The 25,150-nt window shown below is 40.3% G+C and overlaps 1 protein-coding gene across 2 annotated transcripts in view; it reads right to left on the bottom strand.

Annotated features, from left to right (window-relative positions):
- Positions 1–5,500: 5,500 nt before the first annotated feature.
- LOC121820872 (arylacetamide deacetylase-like 4) overlaps positions 5,501–25,150 on the bottom strand; it is a 113,689-nt gene continuing 94,039 nt past the window's right edge. Inside the window, exons 1-5 of one of the 2 annotated variants that reach the window (XM_042272687.2) lie at positions 24,161–24,973; positions 20,161–20,377; positions 18,715–18,778; positions 16,808–17,166; positions 5,501–7,526 (exon numbers count right to left, since the gene is read on the bottom strand). In XM_042272687.2, the coding sequence (XP_042128621.2) occupies positions 7,111–7,526; positions 16,808–17,166; positions 18,715–18,778; positions 20,161–20,377; positions 24,161–24,328 (1,224 nt within the window). In that variant the 5' untranslated portion in view covers positions 24,329–24,973 and the 3' untranslated portion in view covers positions 5,501–7,110. Of the gene's footprint in view, positions 7,527–16,807; positions 17,167–18,714; positions 18,779–20,160; positions 20,378–24,160; positions 24,974–25,150 lie in introns of those variants that run through there. The other variant, XM_076565633.1, reaches the window with a different exon arrangement.

Consider the following 25,150-nt stretch of genomic DNA (forward strand, 5'->3'; position numbering starts at 1 on the left):
TAGATGGCTCTCTACACGGAGCCTTTGAATGGACTTCAGGTTAGAGTATAAGGTGTAATGGACAGCCCAGGATATTGGCAATGACAGCCTTCTCAAGAGACAGGCCAAATGTGCTACAAATGTTACTACTGTAGAAGCAGAGCTATCAAAGCTAACTGAGGCTACATAAGGAAATTCTGCATCCCTGAAACAGAACAGGAAGTATAGGGTATTTGGTATTGACCCTTCAGGGTTCTTCTTTACTTTGATCCAATATACCCTAATTGTCTGTGTTCTAAAGTTTTTGAATGTGAGTGATCACTCTGCACCATTGTATATCAAAAAGATGCATGTGGTTGATATATTATACACCCCAATAAATTTATCTGGGTGTTAGAATACAGAACAGCCACTATATTAAACATAGAGGTTAAGTAGTGGTAGCACATGCCTTTAATACTAGCATTCTGAAGACAGAAATCCATCAGGATCTCTGTGAGTTCAAGGCCACACTGGGAACAGAGCCAGGTATGGTGGCTCACACCTTTAATCCTAGGACTTAAGAGCTTTTGTCTTTGCTTGAGAAAGACACATGTCTTTAATCCCAGGAAGTGATGGCAGGAAGCAGAAAGGTATATAAGGTGTGATCACTAAGAACTAGGGTTCTTTTAAGCTTTGGGGCTTTTAGCAGCAGTTCAGCTGAGATCCATTCGAATGAGGACTCAGAGGCTTTTCAGTCTGAGGAAATAAGATCAGCTGAGGAATTGGCGAGGTGAGGTTGGCTGTGGCTTGTTCTGTTTCTCTGATCTTTCAGCACTCACCCCAATACATGACACTGGGTTTGTTTTTACTAAGACCTCCTAAGATTCGTGCTACATGTGTAACTCTCTTTCTTATTTTATAGGGGCTCGTGTCTAAGAGTGTGCCTTGAATCTCAGTAGAAATTTTTTAATTTGGTGACTTTTGAATACTTTGGAGACTATTAAGACTCTGAGGACTCATAAAGTTACATGAATACATATTTTTCATTGTGTTATGCTCATGAGACATTGGGATTCAGAAGTAGAATGTTATGGTTTACATGCAGAACATCCATGATTTGAGTGCTTATTGCCAGCTTTCAGCCCTATGCTGAGGGATGTAGATGAGTCTTTAGGAGACACAGGCTGGTGGGTAGAAGTGGGTCACTATAAAAGACACAAACATTTGGAGACTCTCACAGGAACAGTCAATGAGTGTTAACATGGAAATTGAGAGTATGTGGCATATGGTCAACAGCAAACAAAAAATTGATGTCCATTGAGAAACATCCTTCTCAGTCATAGTGAAGAAGATATGATATCTAATGACTTCATAGCATCCCTGTGGTATACTATGAACTCAGATATGTCAAATCCCCTGAGCTATAAAGTTAATGACATAATGAATGTGTTCTGTGTTAAGCTACCACATTTACTTGCTTGTCTTACACAGAAGAAAAACATGTTAACGCTTTCCAAATCAAACTACTGACATATCACCCACAAATAAAGATGTCTTCTTGTCCTCCCATGATCCCAATACAATTATTTATGGCAAATCTGGCCCTCATCCCAAGGATCCAGAACACTAGCAGGAACACACTACATCTCCCTCAGAGGTGAGAGAGCTGATTCCAGAGAAGATATGGTTGCACAGAAGAATGTTGGCAACTCATCACCTTTATGGTCTAAATAACAATGGGGTGAGGACCATTGTAACACTAGGAATGACACATGACTGTAACACTTTCTTCACCTAGGGATACATTTGCTATATATCAAGGGTTTTCCAATGTTACCAACATAGCTGCAGCTATGAGAATTCATTTCATTGTAGAAGATAGGAATTCTAAGAAATATGATTCCACAGGAAAGTCATGGCACTCAGAGCTCACCCACCCCTCTGAATACCTTCACAGAGCCTCTTTCCCAACTCTGTTTCTTGAATACTCTCACAGAAATCATGACATAATTCAGCCTAGGAGTGACTGCATTAGGAGAGTTTCATTAAATATCATTTCTCAGAGTGGACAGAAACAATGTGAGGGAGTAGTGACCAGTAACCTTGCCCTCAAGAGCAAAAATATGACTGTTTCATTAGCAGGGATGAGGCCCAAGCAATATTTTGTCATTGTGAGTAAGATTTCACCAGTGATAGTATGACTGTATGTCATTTATTTTGCACTGCTGTGAAATAATACTTTTGTACATTGTGAAAATATCTTGCTCTCATTGTTAATAAAAAGCTGATTGGCCAATAGCTAAGCAAGATTTTGGGGGACAGAGAGAATGCTGGGAAGAAGGGTGTAGTCAAAGGAGTCACCAGCCAAAAACAGGAGGTACAAGATGAAAGAGATGTAATGTCACATGGCAGAATACAGATTGATATACATGGGTTAATTGTAGTTGTAAGAGCTAGTTAGTAACAAGCCTGAGCTATCAACTGAGGATTCATAATTCATATTGAGTCTCCATGTTGGTTAGTTGGTAACTGACAGGTGGGAAGGAAAAGTCCACCTACAAAAGGCATTCCAATGTGGGGCCAGAATTTCCACATAAGACCTGGTGAAGCTTAAAAAGGGATTCTAACCACACAAAAACAGAGTCAAACATGGCTTCTTGGTAACCATCTTTTCTCAGGTAAGCTCTGTTTCCTAGCAGCAAGCAGAGGCATGGCTACTTTAAGAAACAGCATCCTGGCTCGGTGCTAGAGGCAAAAATAGGCATGTTTCCTTTAAGAGGACCTGCTACTAAACACTTAATTGGGGTTCATGAGCAGGGGGCAAGAGCACTATATGGTGACAATGTGGACCCAAAAGCTCCCCAGAGTTGGGGTGGCAAATGTAGCCCTTGCTGGTACCTCTGCCATGAAGCTAGGCTCTCAGAGAACCAAGCATATCAAAGCCAGCAGCCAAAACAGAGGTGGAGGTCTTAGCCATGCTGTTTAGAAGTTTAAAGGCTCATGAAGTCAAAACAAAATATGTACAGATATGCAGGAAAGACAGATCCAGATGGAAAAAAATTCTAAATGGGTTACAGTGTGTTTAAAAATGTACAAAGGCATGGGAGAGAAAAGAAAGAGGGTATAGACATTGATAGACAGATAGATGATAGATAGATAGATAGATAGATAGATAGATAGATAGATAGATAGATAGATAGATAGATATTTAAAATAATATAGTCCTTAAAGGAATAAAGTAGTATAAAAGAAAAAAGCCATATGAAGATGGAAAATACACAGAGTTTATATCCTGTATGTTATTGTGTTGTCTTTGAATTTTTTGGCTGATAAGACACACTGGGTTATGAAGGCTGCTAGATTAAACCAATCTATATATTTTAAAAATATCTTGACAATTGTGTTCTATATCTTCAGCCATCTCTTTTAAGCAAGCAGGGAAGTCAGCATCAGTTTACTGCAGCTGTGAATTTACAGTAACTTTCCTATATTAAGCCTATGGGGTATGAAGATTTGCAAAATCCTGTTCGTTTAGAAGTTTAACTGATGGTCAATACTGGTTTAGGAATTTTAGGTCTTCTAAACCATAGTGTTTTCAGGTCTGAAATCTTTTTATTGCCAAAATTTTGACAGGAAGCCTCTTCATTAAATTGTTAACTTTTTCATGGTTGTGTGAAGGTTTGAACTGTTTCTGGAAGTATGATCTTAGTTGTATTATATCATATTAGGTAAAGCAAAGTGAGCCAGCCATTTGTGAGCAGTAATTTCCACTGAGATGGCGGAGTCTTGCTGGGCTGAACCTGCCTCCTGTTGGTTCAACATTTCTTGGGAAGAGCCACAGTGTAGAGCCTGAAGTTCTAAAGTATGAGGTCATTTTACCTTCCCACTTATTAATGGGGTGTTGCAATTGTTGATAAACTAATGAACTTGTGAAGTGATTGGCACAAAAAATATCTTGACTTCAAAATTTAAGTCCAAAGGTATATTGCTTTGGGAGAGAGGTTACACTACTATTTCCACTGGAAAAGAGAGGCTGTGGAATCATTCCTACTTAAATATGATCAGGTTTGATCTAGGAAGACCCCCCTGAAAATCCTGACTGCAGAAATCCAAAAAAAAAAAAAAACTACAAAACACATAACATATAATTTACCTGCCCAAATATAAAACAAAAAATCATTTTGGCTAACGTCTGAACAACACACAGTCTATATTTGTATGTTACCTTTAAAAGTTTATATATTTTCAGAGCAAGGGAGGAGATACTGATGAAAACAAATGGCCCAGATGATCCAACATCTCAGAATGCTTCTGTTGCAGTTTGTAAGTTCTACATCCAGAACAGCTCCATGGCTTCTGGTTGAAATGATCCAGTCTAACAAACTACTCCAGCAAAGCTTTGACCATTATCCTAAGTTTTCTTAGGGTCCCTCAAAGATGCCAGTACCTCCAGAAAAAAAAGTAGTCTAGAGAATAATGCCCACATTCCCAAAAGATGGGTTATAGATGTTTATTTTCATTTAAGTGGGGGTTGTTAGAGGTTGTTATTGGTCATAGTAAAAAAGAAAGCTAAACAATAAAATTAAATTCAAAAATCTCTTTCTAAAGGAAAAAAGGATATAGAATGATAGGATAAAATGATAGATAACTGATTCATGTGGCAGATGCAAGAATAACTCAAAAAAATCAGTAACCCTTCTATATACAAATCATAAACAGGCTGAGAGAGAAATATCACACTTTAAAATATCTGCAAATAATATAAAATACCTTGGGGTAACTCTAATCAAACAAGTGAAAGACTTGTATGAAAAGAACTTTAAGTCCTTGAACAAGAAATCAAAGAAGATATCAGAAAATGGAAAAATCTCCCATGCTCATGGATAAGTAGAACCAACACAATAAAAATGGCAATCTTACCAAAAGCAATTTAGAGATTCAATGCAATCCTCATCAAAATCCCAACACAATTCTTCACAGACATGGAAAGAACAATATTCAACTTCATATGGAAAAACAAAAAACCTAGGATAGCTAAGACAATCCTTTACAATAAAGCAACTTCTGGAGGCATCACCATCCCTAACTTCAAGCTCTACCATAAATCTATAGTAATAAAAACTGCTTGGTATTGGCATAAAAACCTACATGTAGACCAATGGAATCAAACTGAAGATTCTGACATTAATCCACACACCTATGAATACCTGATTTTTGACAAAGAAGCCAAAACTGTACAATGGAAAAAAGAAAGCATCTTCAACAAATGGTGCTGGCATAAGTGGATGTCAACATGTAGAAGACTGCAAATAGATCCATATCTATCACCATGCATAAAACTCCAGTCCAAGTGGATCAAAAACCTCAACATAAATCCAGCTACACTGAATCTGATAGAAGATAAAGTAGGAAGTATCCTAGAATGCATTAGCACAGGAGACCACTTCCTAAATGTAACACCAGTAGCACAGACATTGATTCTACTTTTAAACTAAAAAAAAAAGAAGTGATAGGATAAAAAGGGTAGATTATTGAATCTACTTTTAAACTAAAAAAAAGCTACTGGTCTTAAATATTTTACATTGGTATGGATTTGTTTATTGATACAAATTTAAATTAATTTTGTTATACTACGTATGTTTTTACTCTTGTTTGGGTATTGTGTTTATACAGCTCATTTAAAAATGTAATGTATAACTGAGAAATGCAGATTAGTCTTCTATAAGAGTCAAACTTATAGTCATATTAGGTGTGTTTTCAAGGTTGTAAACAGATATATTTAGATAGATGAATGGTCGTCAAACATTTCAAAGACCTACAGAATATGACATTAAAAATATTTTTAATAAAGTAAAGCTTTTCATGACAGTGAGACACATCTGTTCCTGATAGTACCAATTTGCTTGAAAAGAAGATGATGGGCATCAAAGAAACTCCATACGGAGTTTGCTTTGTTTATGGCAAAAGCTAGCCATATGGGCAAAGAAACTGCCCTCTCCTCAATTGCTGACAGTATGCTGTCCAAATCAGACAAGCAGGACACAAAGAAAAGAGAAGCCAAACTTTGCCAAGAAAAGGTAGAACAGTCCTTCAAAATTTTCTGCTTCAGAGAAAAGTCTGTCAAATGATCTAGGCCTGTGGGCCAAAATGAATGCCCCAATGTTACAGAAGAACTTTTGGTGACTGTCCGGGCGGCCTGATGTCCCTGTCATTAGGTAACATTTCACCCTTCTGGGGTCTTTGATGGAGTCAAAAACTAAATAATTGGACTTAAAGTTTTCATTAGTTATGATAAAAAGGTTAATTGGGTATAAAACCTTATACTCATAAAGATAAGATAAATAGTATTTTCTCTAAATTTGCCAAATACATATTGGCTAGACATTGTTACTGCTATTCTTACTTAGTAGCTGTTTTTGTTGTATGTAATTTTACTATGTTAAAGTTAAAACCTTCCCTTTAATTAGACAAAAAAGGGGAAAATGCTATGGGATAATCCTTCTGTGTGCTGTAAATATGTATTACTCTCATTGGTTGATAAAGAACTGACTGCCCTATAGCTGGGCAGGAAGAGATTAGGAAGGACAGTCAGACACAGAGAGAATACTAGGAAGAAGAAAGGCAGGGTCAGAGGAGATGCCAGCACAGGCAGAGGAAGTAGGATGTGTAGAAAATGAGATAACAAGCCATGAGCCACATGGCAGAGGGTAGATAAGAATGTGGATTAACTTAAATGTAAGAGTTAGCTAGTAACAAGCCCAAGATATCAGCCAAACATTTATAATTAATAATAAATCCTTGTGTGGTTATTTGGGAGTGCTGCTGGGATATAAAACTATAAGTTGCATAGACCTGGGTAAACTTTAAATTTTTAAGGGCATTTTTTATTAATACAATAGGTCTTTTACCTGATGAAAGAATAGAGAGTGTGCCTGGATCCAACACATGATACTGGTGGTGTAGGAATAGAACACAAACTAGACTTTGTTGAGCAGGAAGCCAAGAGTTCTTTGCTTCCACATCCTCATTTCTTCCTGGACCATGGATGGCATCAGCATCTTCTGTCCCCAAAAACATATAACTAGGCAAAGGACCCAGGCAAAGCATAGGTCTTCCTTGCCCCACTATGCAGAAAGCTCAAGTTTACTATCAAATGTCCTTTATGTAACTGACAACAGCATTTACAACTTTCACAGAGCAGGGGAAAGATAAACACTTCTTATCAAACAACATTAAGCATCCATGAAAGCCATCTTCCACATGGTACCAGCTCACAGGGACCCCCTGGTCTTCCAAGCGCTTCTTGTAGAGCAAGACATCATCCCGGAGGATGTCATTCTCACAGCTCACCAGAAATGTCTTGGGGAGCTGAGCAATGATCTTGTCATCTGCTAGGACAGGTGAAATTTCTGCACTCCAAACATGTTTGGTTTCTAGATAGGCAGTCTCATTAAAAGGTGCAAGAAACTCTGGTTGTGGATCTTGGCTCCAAAACCTTCTGGGGATGTTATCATAGCTGAGCCATTTCCTATATTTCTTCCACTTGTCCAGTGGTATAACAGCACCTGTAGATGTAACCAACTGTCTTATTAAATAAGAAACACAGAACCAATGTAAAAGAGAAAGCCAAGAGGTCAGAGCTCAGAGCTAAAACCTTACCCTTCCTCCTGAGGTGGTCCTACCTTTCTGAAAGAGACCTACTTCCTGTGTGTTTGTCTTCATATAGTCTTTCTGTTCTGCCTTCTCATTGGTTGTAAACTCAAACACGTGACTGCCTCATCACTGCCTGTAAGTACAGCCCTCCAGGTATTAAAGGCATATGTCTCCAATGCTGGCTGGATCCCTGAATACACAGAGACTTACCTAGCTCTGACTACCAAGTGCTGGGATTAAAAGCGTACGCCAACACCACCCTGCTTTCCTATGGCTAGCTAATAGCTCTGACCGCCCCCCCCTGGCAACTTTATTTATTAACATACAATGAAAATCACATTTCAGTACAAATAAAATACCACCATATTTACCATTTTCTATTTTAATAAAAAGAAAAAGGTTATAACTAACAAAAGAAAAACTATATACAAAAGTATAATAACTATATACAATATATACAAGTAATAAATACCTAAACAATGTCTAGTCCATTTATATTTGACAAATCAGAGAAAATAATTCCATTATTTACCCTATTTTGGTAAGTTCAAAATGTATCTAATTCACTTTCTATCTTAATTAATCTTCAACTATAACTAACTAATCTTCAACTATAACTAACTAATCTTCAACTCCCTCAGAGACCCAAGAAGGAAATAATATTAGCTAACAAAAATAAAAACAAGAAGTGCACGTAAGCAACTTCCAAAAAATTTGTGAGTTGACAGTAACAGCCAGCTGCCTGGACAGTCACCTGAGGGTTCTCCACAGTGTTGGGGCATCATCTTCAGCCTATAGGCTTAGCGTATCTGACAGACTCATTTGTGAAGTAGGATGTACACAAGGTCAACAGTGGTATTTTATTTGTACTGAAATGTGATTTTCATTGTATGTTAATAAATAAAGTTGCCCAGGGGTCAGAGCTATTAGAGCCATAGCAAGAGCGTGGTGGTGGTGGTGGTGGTGGCGGCGGCGGCGGCGGCGGCGGCAGAGCACGCCTTTAATCCCAGCACTTGGTAGAAGAGCTAGGTAGATCTCTGTGTGTTCAGGGATACAACCAACATTGGAGACATACACCTTTAAGACCTGGAGGGCTGTACTTACAGGCAGTGATGAGGCAGTCATGTGTTTGGGTTTACAACCAATGAGAAGGCAGAACAGAAAGACTATTTAAAGACAGACACACAGAAAGTAGCTCTCTCTTTCAGGAAGCTAGGAGCACTGCAGGAGGTAAGATTTTAGCTCTGAGCTCTGACCTCTTGGCTTTCTCTTTTACATTGGTTCTGTGTTTCTTATTTTAATAAGATGGTTGGTTACATCTACATCTAGCATCCAATGTGACAAGAATCCATTAAAAACGGCTTGGGGTTGGCTCCCTAGTCCGAGCAGCCAGCTCCCTAGCCCTGGCCCAGTTCTGCTTGGCATCAGGCCAGACTAACTGTGAGCTGCTTGCTTAAAGCCGGTGCTACAAACAACTCAGGCCTGCCCTGCCAAACAGGGCCCCTGCCTGTAAAGCCAACGCACGCACATGGAGGGAGTTTAGGAAGCCAGAGCCAAGCCTTGACATGGCTCAAGAGGGAACACATGGCTGGATTTAAGTTTTAGCCGGCTACGCTTTCTTGTTCTCTCTCTCTCTCTCTCTCTCTCTCTCTCTCTCTCTCTCTCTCTCTCTCTCTCTCTCTCTGGATTCACACCTAGGACACTAGGTGACTGTTATGAAATTTCCTCGGATTTCTACTGTTCTACGCATATTTGGTAAGTCACAACATATTAGATATTTTAAAGGAAAATATTTAAAAGAGAAAATTTTTTCCACATTTAAAAAAATGGGTTTTATGTGTACATTGGAAGAATGGGTTTTGTTTGAAATTTTAGGCAGTCTGACAATGAAACAACTATATGAGAAGATTAGTATTATTGGAATTATGCAGCTTATCACTATGCTTATCCTCATTTTATAATTTAAAAAGATAGTCAATTTAAATGCCAGGATGACAGCTTTAGAAAAACTTGTTAAACCTGTAAAAATTCAGACAAAAGAAATTAACAATGAAGTTGTTTCAAGTTTGGACCATAAAGTTACAGAAAGAAAGCCTGCTTTCACACAGTCACCTTTATTTATCCTGTAACCTTACAGCAGTTGCCTGATCAAATGATTACACAAAATATTTGGGCTCCAATTGAAATGTTGGATTTAAAAAGGTTTAAAGAAGCAATAGTATCTTATGGCATGCATTCCCCATATGTAAAGCAAATGTTAAACTCTTGGTCAACATATAATAGGATTGTACCACAGGACTGGTGAGAGCTGGCACAAGCTGTTCTTGAACCCAGCCAGAGGCTGCAATTTTTAACCATCCTTGGTTTAAGGATGAAGCTAAAAACATAGAAAAAGTTCAGGATTTATCTCAAGTCCTTATTCAAGTAGTCTTTGAGACTGGATCATCTCAGCTAGTCATCTCAAAATTGCTCTGAACACGTTGTAGTTCAAAGCTGATCTGTACATGATGTTTGTCAGCTTAGTGATATTATTATTGTCCATGTGGAATTGTTGTTGTGGTGGGGCCCCATCTTCTTCCTGGAGACTTCAGTATGTTAGGCCTGGCCGTGAATTACTGCAGAAAACTGATAAAAGACTCGAACACAAAGACATATATATGCAGCTAATTGAAGCCTTTTTTCTAGAATTAGTTAGTACTCTATATGACCATTCATATTTTAACAAAGTTTAAAATGTATATTTATATATAAATCTTGTAAATTTTGATATAAAATTCATACTTTAAGAAAAGTTTAAAGAATCAGAATAGAATCAAAGAGTTGAGATTAGTAATAGAATAGTCCCTTAATTAATTTGGCTTTTCTCCTGTCTCATAGCAGAAGATGGCTCTTTTATTCTGGCATGATACAGGGAATTTGCATTTTCCTTTTAACAACATGCTTGGGTTTAAAGAAGGAGAGAGCCATTCTCCAACTCCAAAGTCAGCTTTATATTTTAATTGAACTGAGACTATTAGAAGACCAATAGTGTTAAATCTTTAGAGAAAAGCAGAAACAAACAATTAGGAAGACTTATAAAAAAATTTTTAGATGATATACCCATACACCATTTCACTCTGTTTCCTGGGATAGATGATTTGTCCCTTTTCTTCAGTTGTCTCATTTGTCTTGTGCTCTTCAGATTCCTTAACCGTCATTCTCCTAAAAGACAAAAACAAAAACCTTTCCCCAAGACTAATATTGGGGATGTTCCTTTGTGGCAAGCTATTATCTGATTAAATGAAAAGGCATGTGTTACTGGTACAAGTTAGTTTAAATTGGATGTTCATGCTGGTTGATGAACTATCACCTCCTCTAATTAAGAGGTTTCTCTTGTTCAAATCAAACCGTTATCAATTTTGATGGTACCCACAGTTTATCTTCTTCTGTAGAAACAAAAGCAAAACCTTGTCTCCAACGTAATACATACCCTGGTTTCCATTCTGAGGTCAGCACATCCTTAAAGTATATAGGCTGATTTAATTCTGTAGTTTTTTCTATTATCCAATGTCTCTCTGCAGCTGTTGTTCCTTTCTCATTGGCATTCAGAAAATTCAAAGTTAATAGAGCATTATGCAGTCTATTTCTGGGGGTTTTTGTTACTCCTTTCTGTTTATTTAGCATATCCTTTAGAGTTCTGTTTGATCTTTCTATAACTGCTTGACCTGTGGGATTACGTGGTATACCTGTAATATGCTTTATATTGTAATAAGCAAAAAACTGTATCATTTTAACAGAGACATATGATGGAGCATTGTCAGTTTTAATTTGTGCAGGTATACCCATGATGGCCATAACTTCTAGCAAATGAGTGATTACAGAATCAGCTTTTTCAGAACTCAAAGCAGTTGCCCATTGAAATCCTGAATAAGTATCGATGGTGTGGTGTACATATTTCAATTTTCCAAATTCTGCAAAGTGAAAAATGTCCATCTGCCAGATTTCATTCCTCTGAGTACCCTTTGGGTTACATCCTGCTGGTAATGGCATTTGATTGTAGAAGGAACAAGTAGGACATTTCTTTACTATTTCTTTGGCTTGTTGCCAGGCTATGGAAAAATCCTTTTTTAAACCTTTACTACTGACATAATGTTTTATATGTAATTCTGAGGCCTCCAGCACATTTCCTATCAATAATTTATCAATCTCATCATTGCCTTGTGCTAGAGGGCCTGGCAGACCAGATATATATATATTTTCACATTCAATCCCATATAAAGGATGACTGCTTTTCCTGATTGTATCTTGTAATTGAATAAATAGTGAAGTTAATTCTGAAGCATCAAGGATAAGTTCTGCAGTCTCCATATGTAATACTACTCTTTTTAGCATACTGAGAGTCAGTTACTATGTTGAGAGGTGCTGAAAAATCCATTAATACCAACAGAATAGCATACAATTCTGATTTTTGAACTGAATGATAAGGACTTTGAACCATTTACTTAAATTTTCTGATTTGTAACCTGCCTTTCCTTGTTTGTTGGCATCTGTATAAAATGTACAAACTCCAGATATGGGTTTTTCCCGTACAATTCAAGGCAAGATCCAATCAGCTCTCTTTATAAGATCAATTCTATCGCTTTTGGGATATTTGCAGTTAATTTCTCCCAAAAAATTACTGCAAGCTCTTTGCCAAGGTTCACTTTCTGTTGATAATTTTTCAATGTCCTCCTTAGTTAAAGGTACGACAATTTCTGCTGGGTCTATTCCTGCTAATTGACGAAGTCTCAATTTTCCTTCCCAAATCAAGTCAGAGATTTTTTTCCCCATAAGTTTTTAATTTTTTATTTGGTTTATTTGGTAAAAAATATCCATTCCAATATAATATCTTCCCTCTGCATTAATATTCCAGTAGGAGAATGCCTAGAATGTAAAATAACCAAAATATAATCCAGCTTTGGATCAATACATTCCAAGTGACCTTCATGTACTTTCTTTTCTACCAAGGCCAATTCTCTCTCAGTTTCAGGTAATAATTCTCTTGGACTATGTAAGTCCTTGTCACCTTCTAAGGTTTTGAACAAATTAGTCAGTTCATCATTTTTTACCCCAACAATAGTTCGTAGATGAGAAATATCTCCAAATAATCTTTGAAAGTCATTAAGAGTCTGTAGTCTATCTCTCCGAATTTGCACCTTTTGGGGTCTAATTTTTTGTAGCTCTATTTTATATCCTAAATAATTAATAGAAACTCCTCTTTGTATCTTTTCAGGAGCAATTTGTAATCCCCAGCAAGGCAAAATTTTCTTTACTTCTTCAAACATTCTTTCTAAAGTATCTGCATTTGAGTCAGCTAGGAAAATATCATCCATATAGCAATAAATTATAGATTTAGGAAATTTTTTAAGTATCACTTCCAATGGCTATTGTACAAAATATTGGCACAGAGTTGGTCTATTCAACATTCCCTGTGGGAGGACCCTCCATTGAAATCTTTTAACCGGTTGAGAATTATTATGAGTAGGCACTGTGAAAGCAAATCTTTCTCTGTCTTTTTCTTGTAAGGGTATTGAGAAGAAACAGTCTTTTAAATCAATAACTATGAGAGGCCATCCTTTTGATAACAGAGTAGGCAAAGGAATTCCAGATTGTAGAGAGCTCATTGGCTGAATTACTTTGTTAATTGCTCCAAGGTCTGTTACCATTCTCCATTTACCAGATTTCTTTTTAATAACAAATACAGGAGAATTCCAAGGGCTGGTTGATTCTTCAATATGCTGAGCATTTAACTGTTCTTCTACCAGCTCTTCTAAAGCCCGGAGTTTTTCTGTTGTTAAGGGCCATTGCTGAACCCACACAGGCTTGTCTGTTAACCATTTTAAAGGTAGACCTGTTAGTATCTTTGGAAGATCATCAGTTGTTGTGCCCTGTTCTTGTATAAATATGAATGGCTGGTGACCGCTCATTAGAATAATATTTCTCTCAGAAACATGTGCTAGTTTATGATTTGTTTCTGAGATTGGAGGGATGTTAATCTAATTATTCCATTGTTGCAACAAGTCTCGACCCCACAGGTTCATAGCTATGTTAGCCACATATGGTTTTAATTTTCCTCTCTGTCCTTCTGGACCTATACATTTCAGCCATCTTGCACTCTATTTCACCTGAGATAATGTCCCAATTCCTAACAGTTGAACTTTTACCTCCTGAAGAGGCCAAGTTGGATGCCAAAATTCTGGTGCAATTATGGTAACATCCGCACCTGTGTCTACCAGACCACACAACAAAACACCATTTATTTATCTTTATTGTTAATTTTGGTCTTTGTTCATTAATAGAAGTTTGCCAAAAATTTTCTTAATGTTTTCTCCTGAATTTTCTATTCTCTCTGTTTCATCATCCTGACCAACATGATTTATTCCAATAGGCATTTGGTTATTTAATCGCTCTGAGCAGGGGTTTCCTCTATGGCTACAGGAAAGGTTTGAACTGGATTTGTTATGGGGGCCTGCATGAGGCCCCTCCAGGAGTTTCCCAAAAATTGAGGCAAAGGATTACCCTGTCTGTCCCTTGTTGATCTACATTCGTTGGTCCAGTGTTTTCCCTTACCACACCTTCTGCATACTCCAGAAGAAGGGGCATTCTGTTGCCATTGTTCCTTGAAGAAACATTCCTTTTCAATGTCCTTGCTTTCCACATCCAAAACATCTAACATTCCTCAAACCTTTTGAAATTGCTTCTCCTACCCACATAGCATCGTGCTCATGAGCCTCAACATTAACTGTGTCTCTAATCCAATCTTCCAAAGGTGCAGATCTTGCTTTAACAGCCTGATTATTCTTTTGCATGCTGCATTCACATTCTCAAAGGCCAAAGATTCAATTATCATCTTACTAGCTTCTGAATTCTGGACCATTCTCTTTACTGCTGAAGCCAGTCTTTGTAAAAAATCTGTGAAAGATTATTTTGGCCCTTGTATAATAACCTTTGTAAATGACTCGGTTTTTTTTTTCCTGGTTCCTCAGCTCTGTCCCATGTATTCAAGGCTGCCGTTCGACATAAAATTAGGGTTTGGGCATCATATAAGCATTGTGTTTATACTGAAGCATATTAGCCTTCTCCAATAAGCTGATCCCGGCAGACTCGTATTCCTTTATCCCTCCATTGTTTTTCTATGTTTTTAGCCTCATCCGAGAACAAAGTTAACCACTGAAGCCTTTAGGTGGGTTCCAGAACAGCTTGTGCCAGTTCCCACCAGTCCTGTGGTACAATCCAATTATATGTTGACCAAGAGATTAACATTTGCTTTACATATGGGGAATGCATGCCATAAGATTTTATTGCCTCCTTAAACCTTCGTAAATCCAATATTTCAATTGGAGCCCAAATATTTTGTGTAGTCATTTGATTAGGCAACTGCTGTACAGTTACAGGATAAATTAAGGGTGACTGTGCTGTGGGATGTTCTGTATGTCCTGTGGGAGCCTGTTCTTGGGTTCCTCATGGCTTTACCCAGCAGGTCTGCATAGAGGATGATTAGGACCACCAGCCTGAGTGCAGGTGTATGAAATGGTCTGCACTTGGCTGTGCTGGGGGATGGTCTGTATGTCAAATTGCTCTGATTGGTCAATAAATAGAACCTGATTGGCCCGTGGCTAGGCAGGAAGTATAGGCGGGACTAACAGAGAGGAGAAATAAAAGAACAGAAAAGCAGAAGGAGAGATAGCCAGCTGCCGCCAGGACAAGCCGCATGTGAAGATGCCCAGTAGGCCACGAGCCACATGGCAAAGCATAGATTTATAGAAATGGGTTAATTTAAGCTATAAGAACAGTTAGCAAGAAGCCTGCCATGGCCATACAGTTTATAAAGCAATATAAGTCTCTGTGTTTACCTGGTTGGGTCTGAGCAGCTGTGGGACTGGCAGGTGACAAAGATTTGTCCTGACTGTGGGCAAGGCAGGAAAACTCTAGCTACATGACTGTGTGAAAACAGGCTTTTTTTCTGTAACCTTATGATCCAATCTTGAAACAACTTCACTGTTGATTCCTTCTGTCTGAATTTTTACAGGTTTAACAAGTTTTTCTAAAGCTGTCATCCTGGCACTTAAATTGACTATCTTTTTAAAATGAGGATAAGCATAGTAATAAACTGCATAATTCGATCAATATTAATCTTCTCATATAGTTGTTCCATTGTCAGCCTGCCTAAAATTTCAAACAAAGTCCAATTTTCTTCCAATGTACACATAAAACCCACTTTTTAATGTGGAAAAAATTTCTCTTTTAAATAGTTTTATTTAAAATATCTGATATGTTGTGACTTACCAAATCTGTGTAGAACAGTAGAAATCCGAGGGAATTTCAAAACAGCCACCTAGTGTCCGAGGTGTAAATCCAGGGAGACAGAGAGAGAGAGAGAGAGAGAGAGAGAGAGAGAGAGAGAGAGAGAGAGAATGCAAGAAAGCGTAGCTGGCTAAAGCTTAAATCCAGCCACATGTTCCCTCTTGAGCTGAGTCAAGGCTTGGCTCTGGTTTCCTTAAGCTCTGACCACGTGCGTTGGTTTTACAGGTAGGGCCCTGTTTGGCAGGGCAGGCCTGAGTTGTTTGTAGCACCGGCTTTAAGCAAGTAGCTCACGGTTAGTCCAGCCTGAGGCCAAGTCGACCTGGGCCCGGGCTAGGGAGCCGGCCACCCTTGCGGGAAACCGGACCTGCCGCCAAGCCAAGTGGATTAAAAAATGGATTCTTGTCACATTGGGCGCCAAATGTAGATGTAACCAACTGTCTTATTAAATAAGAAACACAGAACCAATGTAAAAGAGAAAGCCAAGAGGTCAGAGCTCAGAGCTAAAACCTTACCCTTCCTCCTGCAGTGATCCTACCTCTCTGAAAGAGACCTACTTCCTGTGTGTTTTTCTTCATATAGTCTTTCTGTTCTGCCTTCTCATTGGTTGTAAACTCAAACACGTGACTGCCTCATCACTGCCTATAAGTACAGCCCTCCAGGTCTTAAAGGCATATGTCTCCAATGCTGGCTGTAATCCTAAACACACAGAGACTTACCTAGCTCTGCCTACCAAGTGCTGGAATTAAAAGCGTACGCCACCACCACCCTGCTTTCCTATGGCTTGCTAATAGCTCTGACTCCTGGGCAACTTTATTTATTAACATACAATTAAAATCACATTTCAGTACAAATAAAATACCACCATAAGCACCTGTCAACATGGCATCTTTCCAAGAGAGGTCAATGGCCAGGTATTTACACATACACATAAACAGCACGTCTCTGGTGAGGAATGGCACATTTTTGCTCTGCTGATGTGATGGTAACTGAAAATTGATGAAATTCAGAATTGGTTGAATCAGGACTTGAGCTTGGATCTGGGGTAGACTGGGAATGCTGGGTAAGATCTGCATGACATTGGCTACTGCCCAACCTCCAATACTCTCTCCACAGAGAACCACCTGGGATGGGTCCACCCCAAAGGATTCCAGGTTCTTCAGGAAGTAGATGGAAGCATTCAGGCAATCTTTGGCAAGGGCAGGGTGATGGTAGTCAGGAAGCTTGCAGTACCTAAGGAGGAAAGAACAAACACAGCAAGCTTCTTTACAAATGGGTCACAGAGGCCATTTCAATCACCATCATCTACTCTCCAAAGGACCAAACCTGACTCTATCCTCAGAGTGATCTTAACAAGTAAGCATGGCAACCCCCACTTTTCCTTCATGCACTTGAGGAACCATGAGGATCAGGGATCCCAGGATGCTCCATTCCCACCAACACTGTGCTTCCCATAGATGAGCACACCCCACACAGAATACGGAAAGTTCAAACATCATTGTCTTAGAAAACCAGCAAAGATCCAGGAAAGGCTACTGTGGCCTTCTGGTCCCACCTCTTCCTGGATTCATCTTTTCCTGATGTGCTGGGCACATGAGGAGCACTGTTAAAAACCAACCCTTAACACACTTTAAATCTACACCAGTGTTTGTAATGAGGCATTTGTTCTTATTTTCCTGTGGTCAAAGAAAAGTTTCAGGAGATTAGGCAATTGGACTCCTTAGTGGGGAGCTCTTAGACTCCTGCACAAGGCTGCATTCAGAAAATGACCATTAGTCAAGCAGCCAGCTAGACTTACAACAACACTGGTTACTTTGAACACCATACAAACTCTGAATAAACTACACAATAACTGTGACCACGCGCCAGTAAAACACAACTCTAGCTCTTGAAGTTGCAGCACCAGCCAAAAGTGTTTTAAACACTTTCCTTCTGATATGAACCCAGAGAATGGGAATTTCCCAGGTCATCTACCTAGCAGAGGGACTCTGGCCTAGTACAGAAGGGACAATAGAATGATGCCTCTCATAAACATGGTTGTATGTGAGGGTCTGCTGACACTGGAGCACACTCTCTTTTCTGATTGGATTAGCAAGCTCTTGTGCTCATTTTGGGAGCCAGCTGGGAGGCATCTCCTTATGTTGGCTGCCTCCTAGGTTTCCAACATTACACCTAACAAATGGCTCTCACTAGAGGGTATTTCCTGGCTGCTTTTGTAGAGCAGACCGAGCCGGCCACCAGAAAGAAGTAGTGGTGGCAGTGACAGCAGAGAGTGCAGAACCACAGAAGAGCTGAGCCATGACAGCGGCAGAGCCACAAGGGCCACTGATGGTTTGACAGCCATGATGACTGGCCCTTGGAGGAAGCCAGAAGCCTTGAGAACAGTGGTAGCAGCATCACAGGAACTACCCGGTGGCCAGGACAGGAGCAGAGGTGAGGCCTCAGCAATGGCAGTGATGGGGAGCAGAGAAGCAGTGTTGACAAAAGAACTCGATCCAACAGCAGACAGACAGAAAGGGAGACAGAGGCAGCAGTGGCCACAAGGGAAACGAAAGCAGGAGAAACAGCAACTGTAGCTTTAAAGGGCAGAGGGTGTTAGACCCTCCATGTCAGGAACTGTGAATGAGCTATTGTCAAGGCCTGGGGAATTCTGAGCTCCTAGACCTACAACAGGAAGTGTATATACAAAACATCCCAAGGTCAGGGATTCTTTCCATGATCTAAAGTCACCCAGCCCATTCCCAAGCATATATATGTCACCAAATATCTCAGGCCACTCACCCCACCATCAGTACCACTGAGTTTGTCTTGTGGGCCAGGAAGCTGCCTATGCCATGGTAACTGTCTGCAAGAGAAAACACAGGCCAAAGCAGCCATGAAAAGCGTGACACATCAACTGCAGCCCCAGGGACAAGAGCTGCTCTGATGGCCATGAGTATCTGTCTCCATTCCTCTGACATGACCATGGCCAGCTCTATAAGGCAAAGCCATACATCATCCCCCATCTCCTGAATATGGCCACAGTGGACCTTAAGGCTCACTTTATATGTCATTGGATTTTCTAGTAGGGTCAAATGAGGACCTGGAAGATTTGTAGATCTAAAATGGACAAAGTAAAGATGTGTATGGCAAGACAGGCCTAGAATACTAATAATTTTATATATTTGTATTTACTAGGAGATAAGTGATCACTAGATGGTACAGGTAAGTCAATAAAATAGTATATCTGAAATCCTAGGAGAAAATTCTGTTAAAGTTAGTAGTTACCACATGCCACCTTGGTTTAACACAGAATATGCCAAATGTATCCCCAGATCAGCCCTGTCTATTCACAGCTTCTGGCATACAGAAGGGCTGGACAGCCTTGCCCATCATCTACTCAGGCTATCTAGTCTCACTGATTCAGCATCACTGGGAAAAGAACTCAAGCACCACACTTTTGTCTTTTTTTTCATACCTACCACTACAGAACATTTTATTTAATGGGTTTTATTTGTTCTGTTTTGTTTTTTACTTGCTTGTTGGCTTGGCTTTTTGTCCAGGGGCTCCAGCTGAGCCCAAACTGGTAAACCTTCTGCCTCAGTCTTCCAGAATGTTTTTTAAGCCTGAGAAGCAATAAGAAGACCAATGGTCAGCAGCTCAGCATGTCTGCTATGCAGAGCAGTTCAGAGGCTGAAGCATAGTAATGGCAGGAGGCACAGGTGACTGGTGGACAATGTGGTCTAGGGCTTAGGGAAGGCTGAAGTGATGACAATGGCCGAAGGTATATTTTTTAAGGATCCTTCTAGTGGATAGAGAGGACCAGGCTATGCAGTGAGAACTGGAGCAAAGCTACCACTTTAGGGGTACAGAAATGAATGTAGTAGTGAGCAAGAACAGACGGGTTTTCATCATAGTGGCCCAACCAAGCTGAGGGAAGCACGTGAATTTGGATCATCATGAGACTGACAGAAACAGCTGATGCCTCTGAATCGAAAGGAATGGGTGGAAGCATACCCAGCGGCAGGACAACCACGGGGGATGCTGCTGCCCCATCTGGACTTAAAGTGTAATAGAAAACATTGTCATGGAGACTATACCATTGACTGATATGAACCCAAGCCTTCAACCCATCCTCCCCAACAGAAGTTCCAATTTCCACTTGCCCCCCTCCCCTCATGGGAATATGTGAAAGACTCCACCTGTTGTGAGGACCTTCCTCTCCCATCCCACATGGAATCTACTCACTCAGGCTACCAAACAGGGTGCCTCCTCCGTGGTAGAAGATGATACCTCGCTGGAGCTTGGAGGACACTGCCTTGGGCTGGAACAGCCTCACAGGGATTGTCCCAAAATGCATGTTGGTCACCACCAAGGCAGAGTCCTTCTTTATGACCAAACTATCATGAAGAAACTGGACAAATCTGGGCATGGAGCAAATTCTCAGCTTCTCTAGTATATCCCCCTGTTGGGGGCAAAAGAAGGAAAGTGAGATGTAAGAGAGTGCAGCGTGGGTGTGTAGACACTGAAGCCACCTAGTATTGCTCAGGTGTACTTCCATTTCTCATCTGCCTCCTGTATATGCAGTAGACTCAAGGGGACATAACCGGCTGCAGGCTTTGCCCAGAAATGGGACTGGTTTTCAGAACTTTGATCTCAGAATTCCTATTGAATGATTATGTTTCTGTGATACGAGTGTCTGTACCCTCTGAACTCGGGTTGAAATGCAATTTGTCATTGTTAAGAGTTGGGCAGTTTGAGTGGTTCTGGGGTGGTACTCTTGTGTGTGTACTAAGTCTATTATTGAGGAACTTGGATGAATATCTCCAAAACAGACTCTTGAGAAGTGAGAGTCCTGGGTATTCTGTCTTATGGATACAGGCACACTTATATTTCCACCAATGCATGATACATGACCCCATTTCTAACACCATGCACTTGACTTCTCAAATTGCAAAAACCATAAGACACACTAACTTCTCTGGTCTGTGATATTGTTAGAGCAGAAGAGAAAATACTAAAACTTTACCAGAGATAAAACCCAGTGTGTGGATGTGTGCAAAGAAGTCCCTGAATGGAACAAAGCCAACTGCGAAAGGCAAGGGACATAACTTCATTCATTCTTTCCCTCTATATGGGACTAGCTGTACTTGACCTGTAATGGCAAAGACAATTTGTCATTACATCAGCACTCATCATTGTAAGTCTAGAGCTCTGGGTTATGAAGGATTCCCTAAGCACTGTTTGTGTTCAATGTGAAGTAGAAATGTCACTTACTAATCCATGCACATATGAACACCTGGTTTTTGACAAAGGAGCCAAAACTATACAATGGAAAAAAGAAAGTATCTTCAACAAATGGTGCTGGCATAACTGGATGTCAATATGTAAAAGATTACAAATAGATCCATATCTGTCACCAAGCACAAAACTCAAGTCCAAGTGGATCAAAGACCTCAACATAAATCCAGTTACACTAAACTTGATAGAAAAGAAATTAGGAAGCACTCTTGAACACATTGGCACCGGAGACCATTTCCTAATTAAAACACCAACAGCACAGACCCTGAGCACAACAATTAATAAATGGGACCTCTCAAAATTGAGAAGCTTTTGCAGGGCAAAAGACACAGTCAATAAAACAAAAAGACAGCCAACAGAATGGGAAAAGATCTTCACCAAGCCCACATCTGACAGAGGATTGATCTCCACAGTATATAAAGAACTCAAGAAACTAGACATCAAAATACTGAACAGTCCAATTAAAAAATGGGCTAAAGAGCTAAACAGAGAATTCACAAAACAAGAATCACAAATGGCTGAAAGACATTTAAAGAAATGCTTAACATCCTTAATCATCAGAGAAATGCAAATCAAAACGACTCTGAGATACCACCTGACACCTGTCAGAATGGCTACAATCAAAAACACCAATGACAGTCAATGTTGGAGAGGATGTGAAGCAAAGGGAACACTCCTCCACTGTTGGTGGGAATGTAAACTTGTACAAGCACTGTGGAAATCAGTATGGCGGTTTCTCAGAAAATTAGGAATCGAACTACCTCAAGACCCAGCCATCCCACTCTTGGGCATATACCCAAGGAATGCTGATTCATACCATAAAGATACATGCTCAGCTATGTTCATAGCAGCACTATTTGTAATAGCCAGAACCTGGAAACAACCTAGATGCCCATCAACGGAAGAATGGATGAAAAAAATGTGCTACATGTACACAATGGAATACTACTCAGCAGAGAAAATCAATGAAAGCATGAAATTTGCAGGCAAATGGATGGAACTAGAAAAAAATCATCCTGAGTGAGGTAACCCAAACCCAGAAAAACAGTCATGGTATGTACTCACTCATAAGTGGATTCTAGATATAAAATAAAGAACAATCAGACCACAACCCATAGAACCATGGAGGCTATATATATAGCATGGAGGTCCCTAGGACGACTGTGGCTTATAATAAATTTCGGTTTTACTCAATTATTTAAAAAAAATAGCCAAATGAATGGAAACACATGAACTACGAACCAAAGGCTGAGGGGCCCCCAGCTGGATCAGGCCCTCTGAATAGGTGAGACAGTTGATTGGCTTGATCGGTTTGGGAGGCAACTAGGCAGTGGGACCAAGTCCTGTGCTCATTGCATGAGTTGGCTGTTTGAAACCTGGAGCTTTTGCAGGGACACTTGGCTCAGTCTGAGGGGAAGGGACTGGACCTGCCTGGACTGAGTCTACCAGGTTGATTGCAGTCCTTGGGGGAGGATTTGCCCTGGAGGAGGTGGGAATAGGGGGTAGGCTGGGGGTAAGGGGAGGTGTGGGAGGGGGGAGAATAGGGGAACCCGTGGCTGATATGTAGAACTGAATGGTATTGTAAAATAAAATAAAATAAAAAAAGAAGGAAATGTGACTTACGTGTGGGTCCATAAGTGGTAATCAAAACACAGGGCTGAATATTTACCACAGGTGTTTTTCTGATAATATATATACACTAATTATAAACAAGTCAATATATTTGCCAATATAAACTATATTGCAGAAAACATTACAGGGTGTTGCAGTATATATGCCTTACAAGAGGTAAGGACTGGTATTGGAAAAGGGAAGAATATTAACTGTGTATGCAGATCACAAGCATGCTTTCTGAGTGATTGGTGCTATATTGTGATAGTGTTAATTGTCAATTTGTTAAAATCTAGAATATGGGCCTCTATGCATGGCTTTGGTGGATTGTCCTTGTTGCATTAATTCTGGAGGGAAGACCCATCCACTGTGGGTGGCACTATTCCCTTGCTGGGTTCCTGAACCGTGTATGTGGAGGAAGAAAACCTTGCAGTGTATGTTCAGTGTTCTCTCTTCCCACTTGTGGATGCTTGACCCGCTGCTTCAAGCCCCTGCTGCCTTGACTTCCCATCTATCATGGCCAATGAAAGCAGAATAGATACACACCAGATGGCATGGACAGGAATTTCTCAGCTCTCTCCTCCTTCCCAAATGTCTGAGGAATTCACTATAGTGGTCACGGCTGTGTCTCCACTAAAAGTTAGTACATCTAACATTAATTCAAATTCCCTGCCTCCCATATGAAGCCAAACCAGTCTTGGACAGCCAACCTAGCTGTCCAATGCACCCATTCGGAAAAGATGCCTAAATACATCACATGAGTGATTTGATAAGCAAACAATGCCTGCTCTGTGCTCAGGACAAGCCTGAGAAAGTAGTCCCTAGCCTCAGATCTCACATCAATATAAAACACTTGGAGATGAGAAATTACGAGGAAAGGAGAAACAGGCTGTTGTCGAAGGTGTTCTTAGACCTCTCAGGGTATAAGCTTTCAGCTGGTCTGAAATTGCTTTCTCAGTCCTCAGAAAAAAAGTATGGTAGACTGTAGTGGTGATGCAGGTCTGTCATTTCAACCCTCAGAAGGAAGCTGAGGGGTTGTGTGTTCAAAGCAAGGCTAGGCTACATCATGAGACTCTGTTCCAAAAAGTGGGGTGGGAGGTGGGGGACAAAGAGAAAAGGGGAGGAAAGAGATGGAGGAATAAAAATGAAAGGAAGAAAGGAAGTGAGAAAGGAAAAGAGAGAGAAAAGGAAGAAACAGGAGATCTCCCCCAAGTCAGTCTTGGAGGGATACAGAAAGAGTAGGATGGGAAATGGAGGAAGACATAGAGAAGGAGAAGGAAGCAGTGAGCTATAGATAACACCTTTAACCCACAGTCCCCCATAACAGCAGACTCACCAGTGTGAGCACAAACAGTGCCAGACAATGAATAACCCTGAACTTGACTGAATGCTGCAAGGCAGAGGGGATTTCCACATTGAGAAAGTGCTGAACGACAGCCCATACGAAGACTCCCAGGACAAAAGTAGACAGGCTTTCCAACAGCACCAGCCACAGAGAAGTCATGATCCTGAGGCCCACAGGACCTGCTGTTCTGAGAAATTCCCTTGAAAATATGTATGAGGAGCACCTGACCCAGTTTTATGGGCTGTGGCCTCCACCCTCTCCTTCCAGAGTTCATCTGACACAATGGCCTGACCTGTCTACTTAGATAGCCAACCAATTGGAGCCAGAAGAACTTGTTCATCTAGTAACTAATGGACCATGAAATCATACCAAGAAGGACTTGAGAGGGGGCTTAAAAGAGTATCAGGATAGGTCTCTTCCTGCACTCCAACTCCATAAGGTCCCAGAAGGAGGTTTGATATGGGTCACATAGACTCCCTCACCCAAGGCCTGGGATGAGCCCATTGTAGCACCAAAGTCTGCCTAAGGTAGGCAAAGTCCTTCCCATCCCCAGCTCCTTGGTTCCATGCTCTCTCCCTATTTAGTTCTTCAATCTAGAATGCAGGGGCTGCAGAGACTTCTCTGGTTCTAGATGTCAGTTTGCATGGTTTTAAACACTTCCTTTTCTGCTTTCCGGGTCTGCGGCCTTCCCATTGTATAAACTTTTCTCTGAGCAGCTAGAAATAAATGCCTTCTCATCACCAATAGGTGCCAGTGATGGAAACAAAAGCAATCACACCCAAGAGTAGTTTGGTGAACCTAGGAGTTTAATTGGTGTTACTTACAGGAACATGGGTAACTTATGGGTGGCTACAGTACCGAAGAAAACAAAATCTCTCTGAGCAACCATTAACTGCTTTTGGGCAGGGGAGATTCTTCATGAGCCTCTCCCCACTCCATGACAGAAAGTTGAAACACTCAATCTTGAATAGGTCTCCTTCA

The sequence above is a fragment of the Peromyscus maniculatus genome, chromosome 2 (assembly GCF_049852395.1).
Source record: "Peromyscus maniculatus bairdii isolate BWxNUB_F1_BW_parent chromosome 2, HU_Pman_BW_mat_3.1, whole genome shotgun sequence".
In the NCBI taxonomy this organism is placed as follows: domain Eukaryota; kingdom Metazoa; phylum Chordata; class Mammalia; order Rodentia; family Cricetidae; genus Peromyscus; species Peromyscus maniculatus.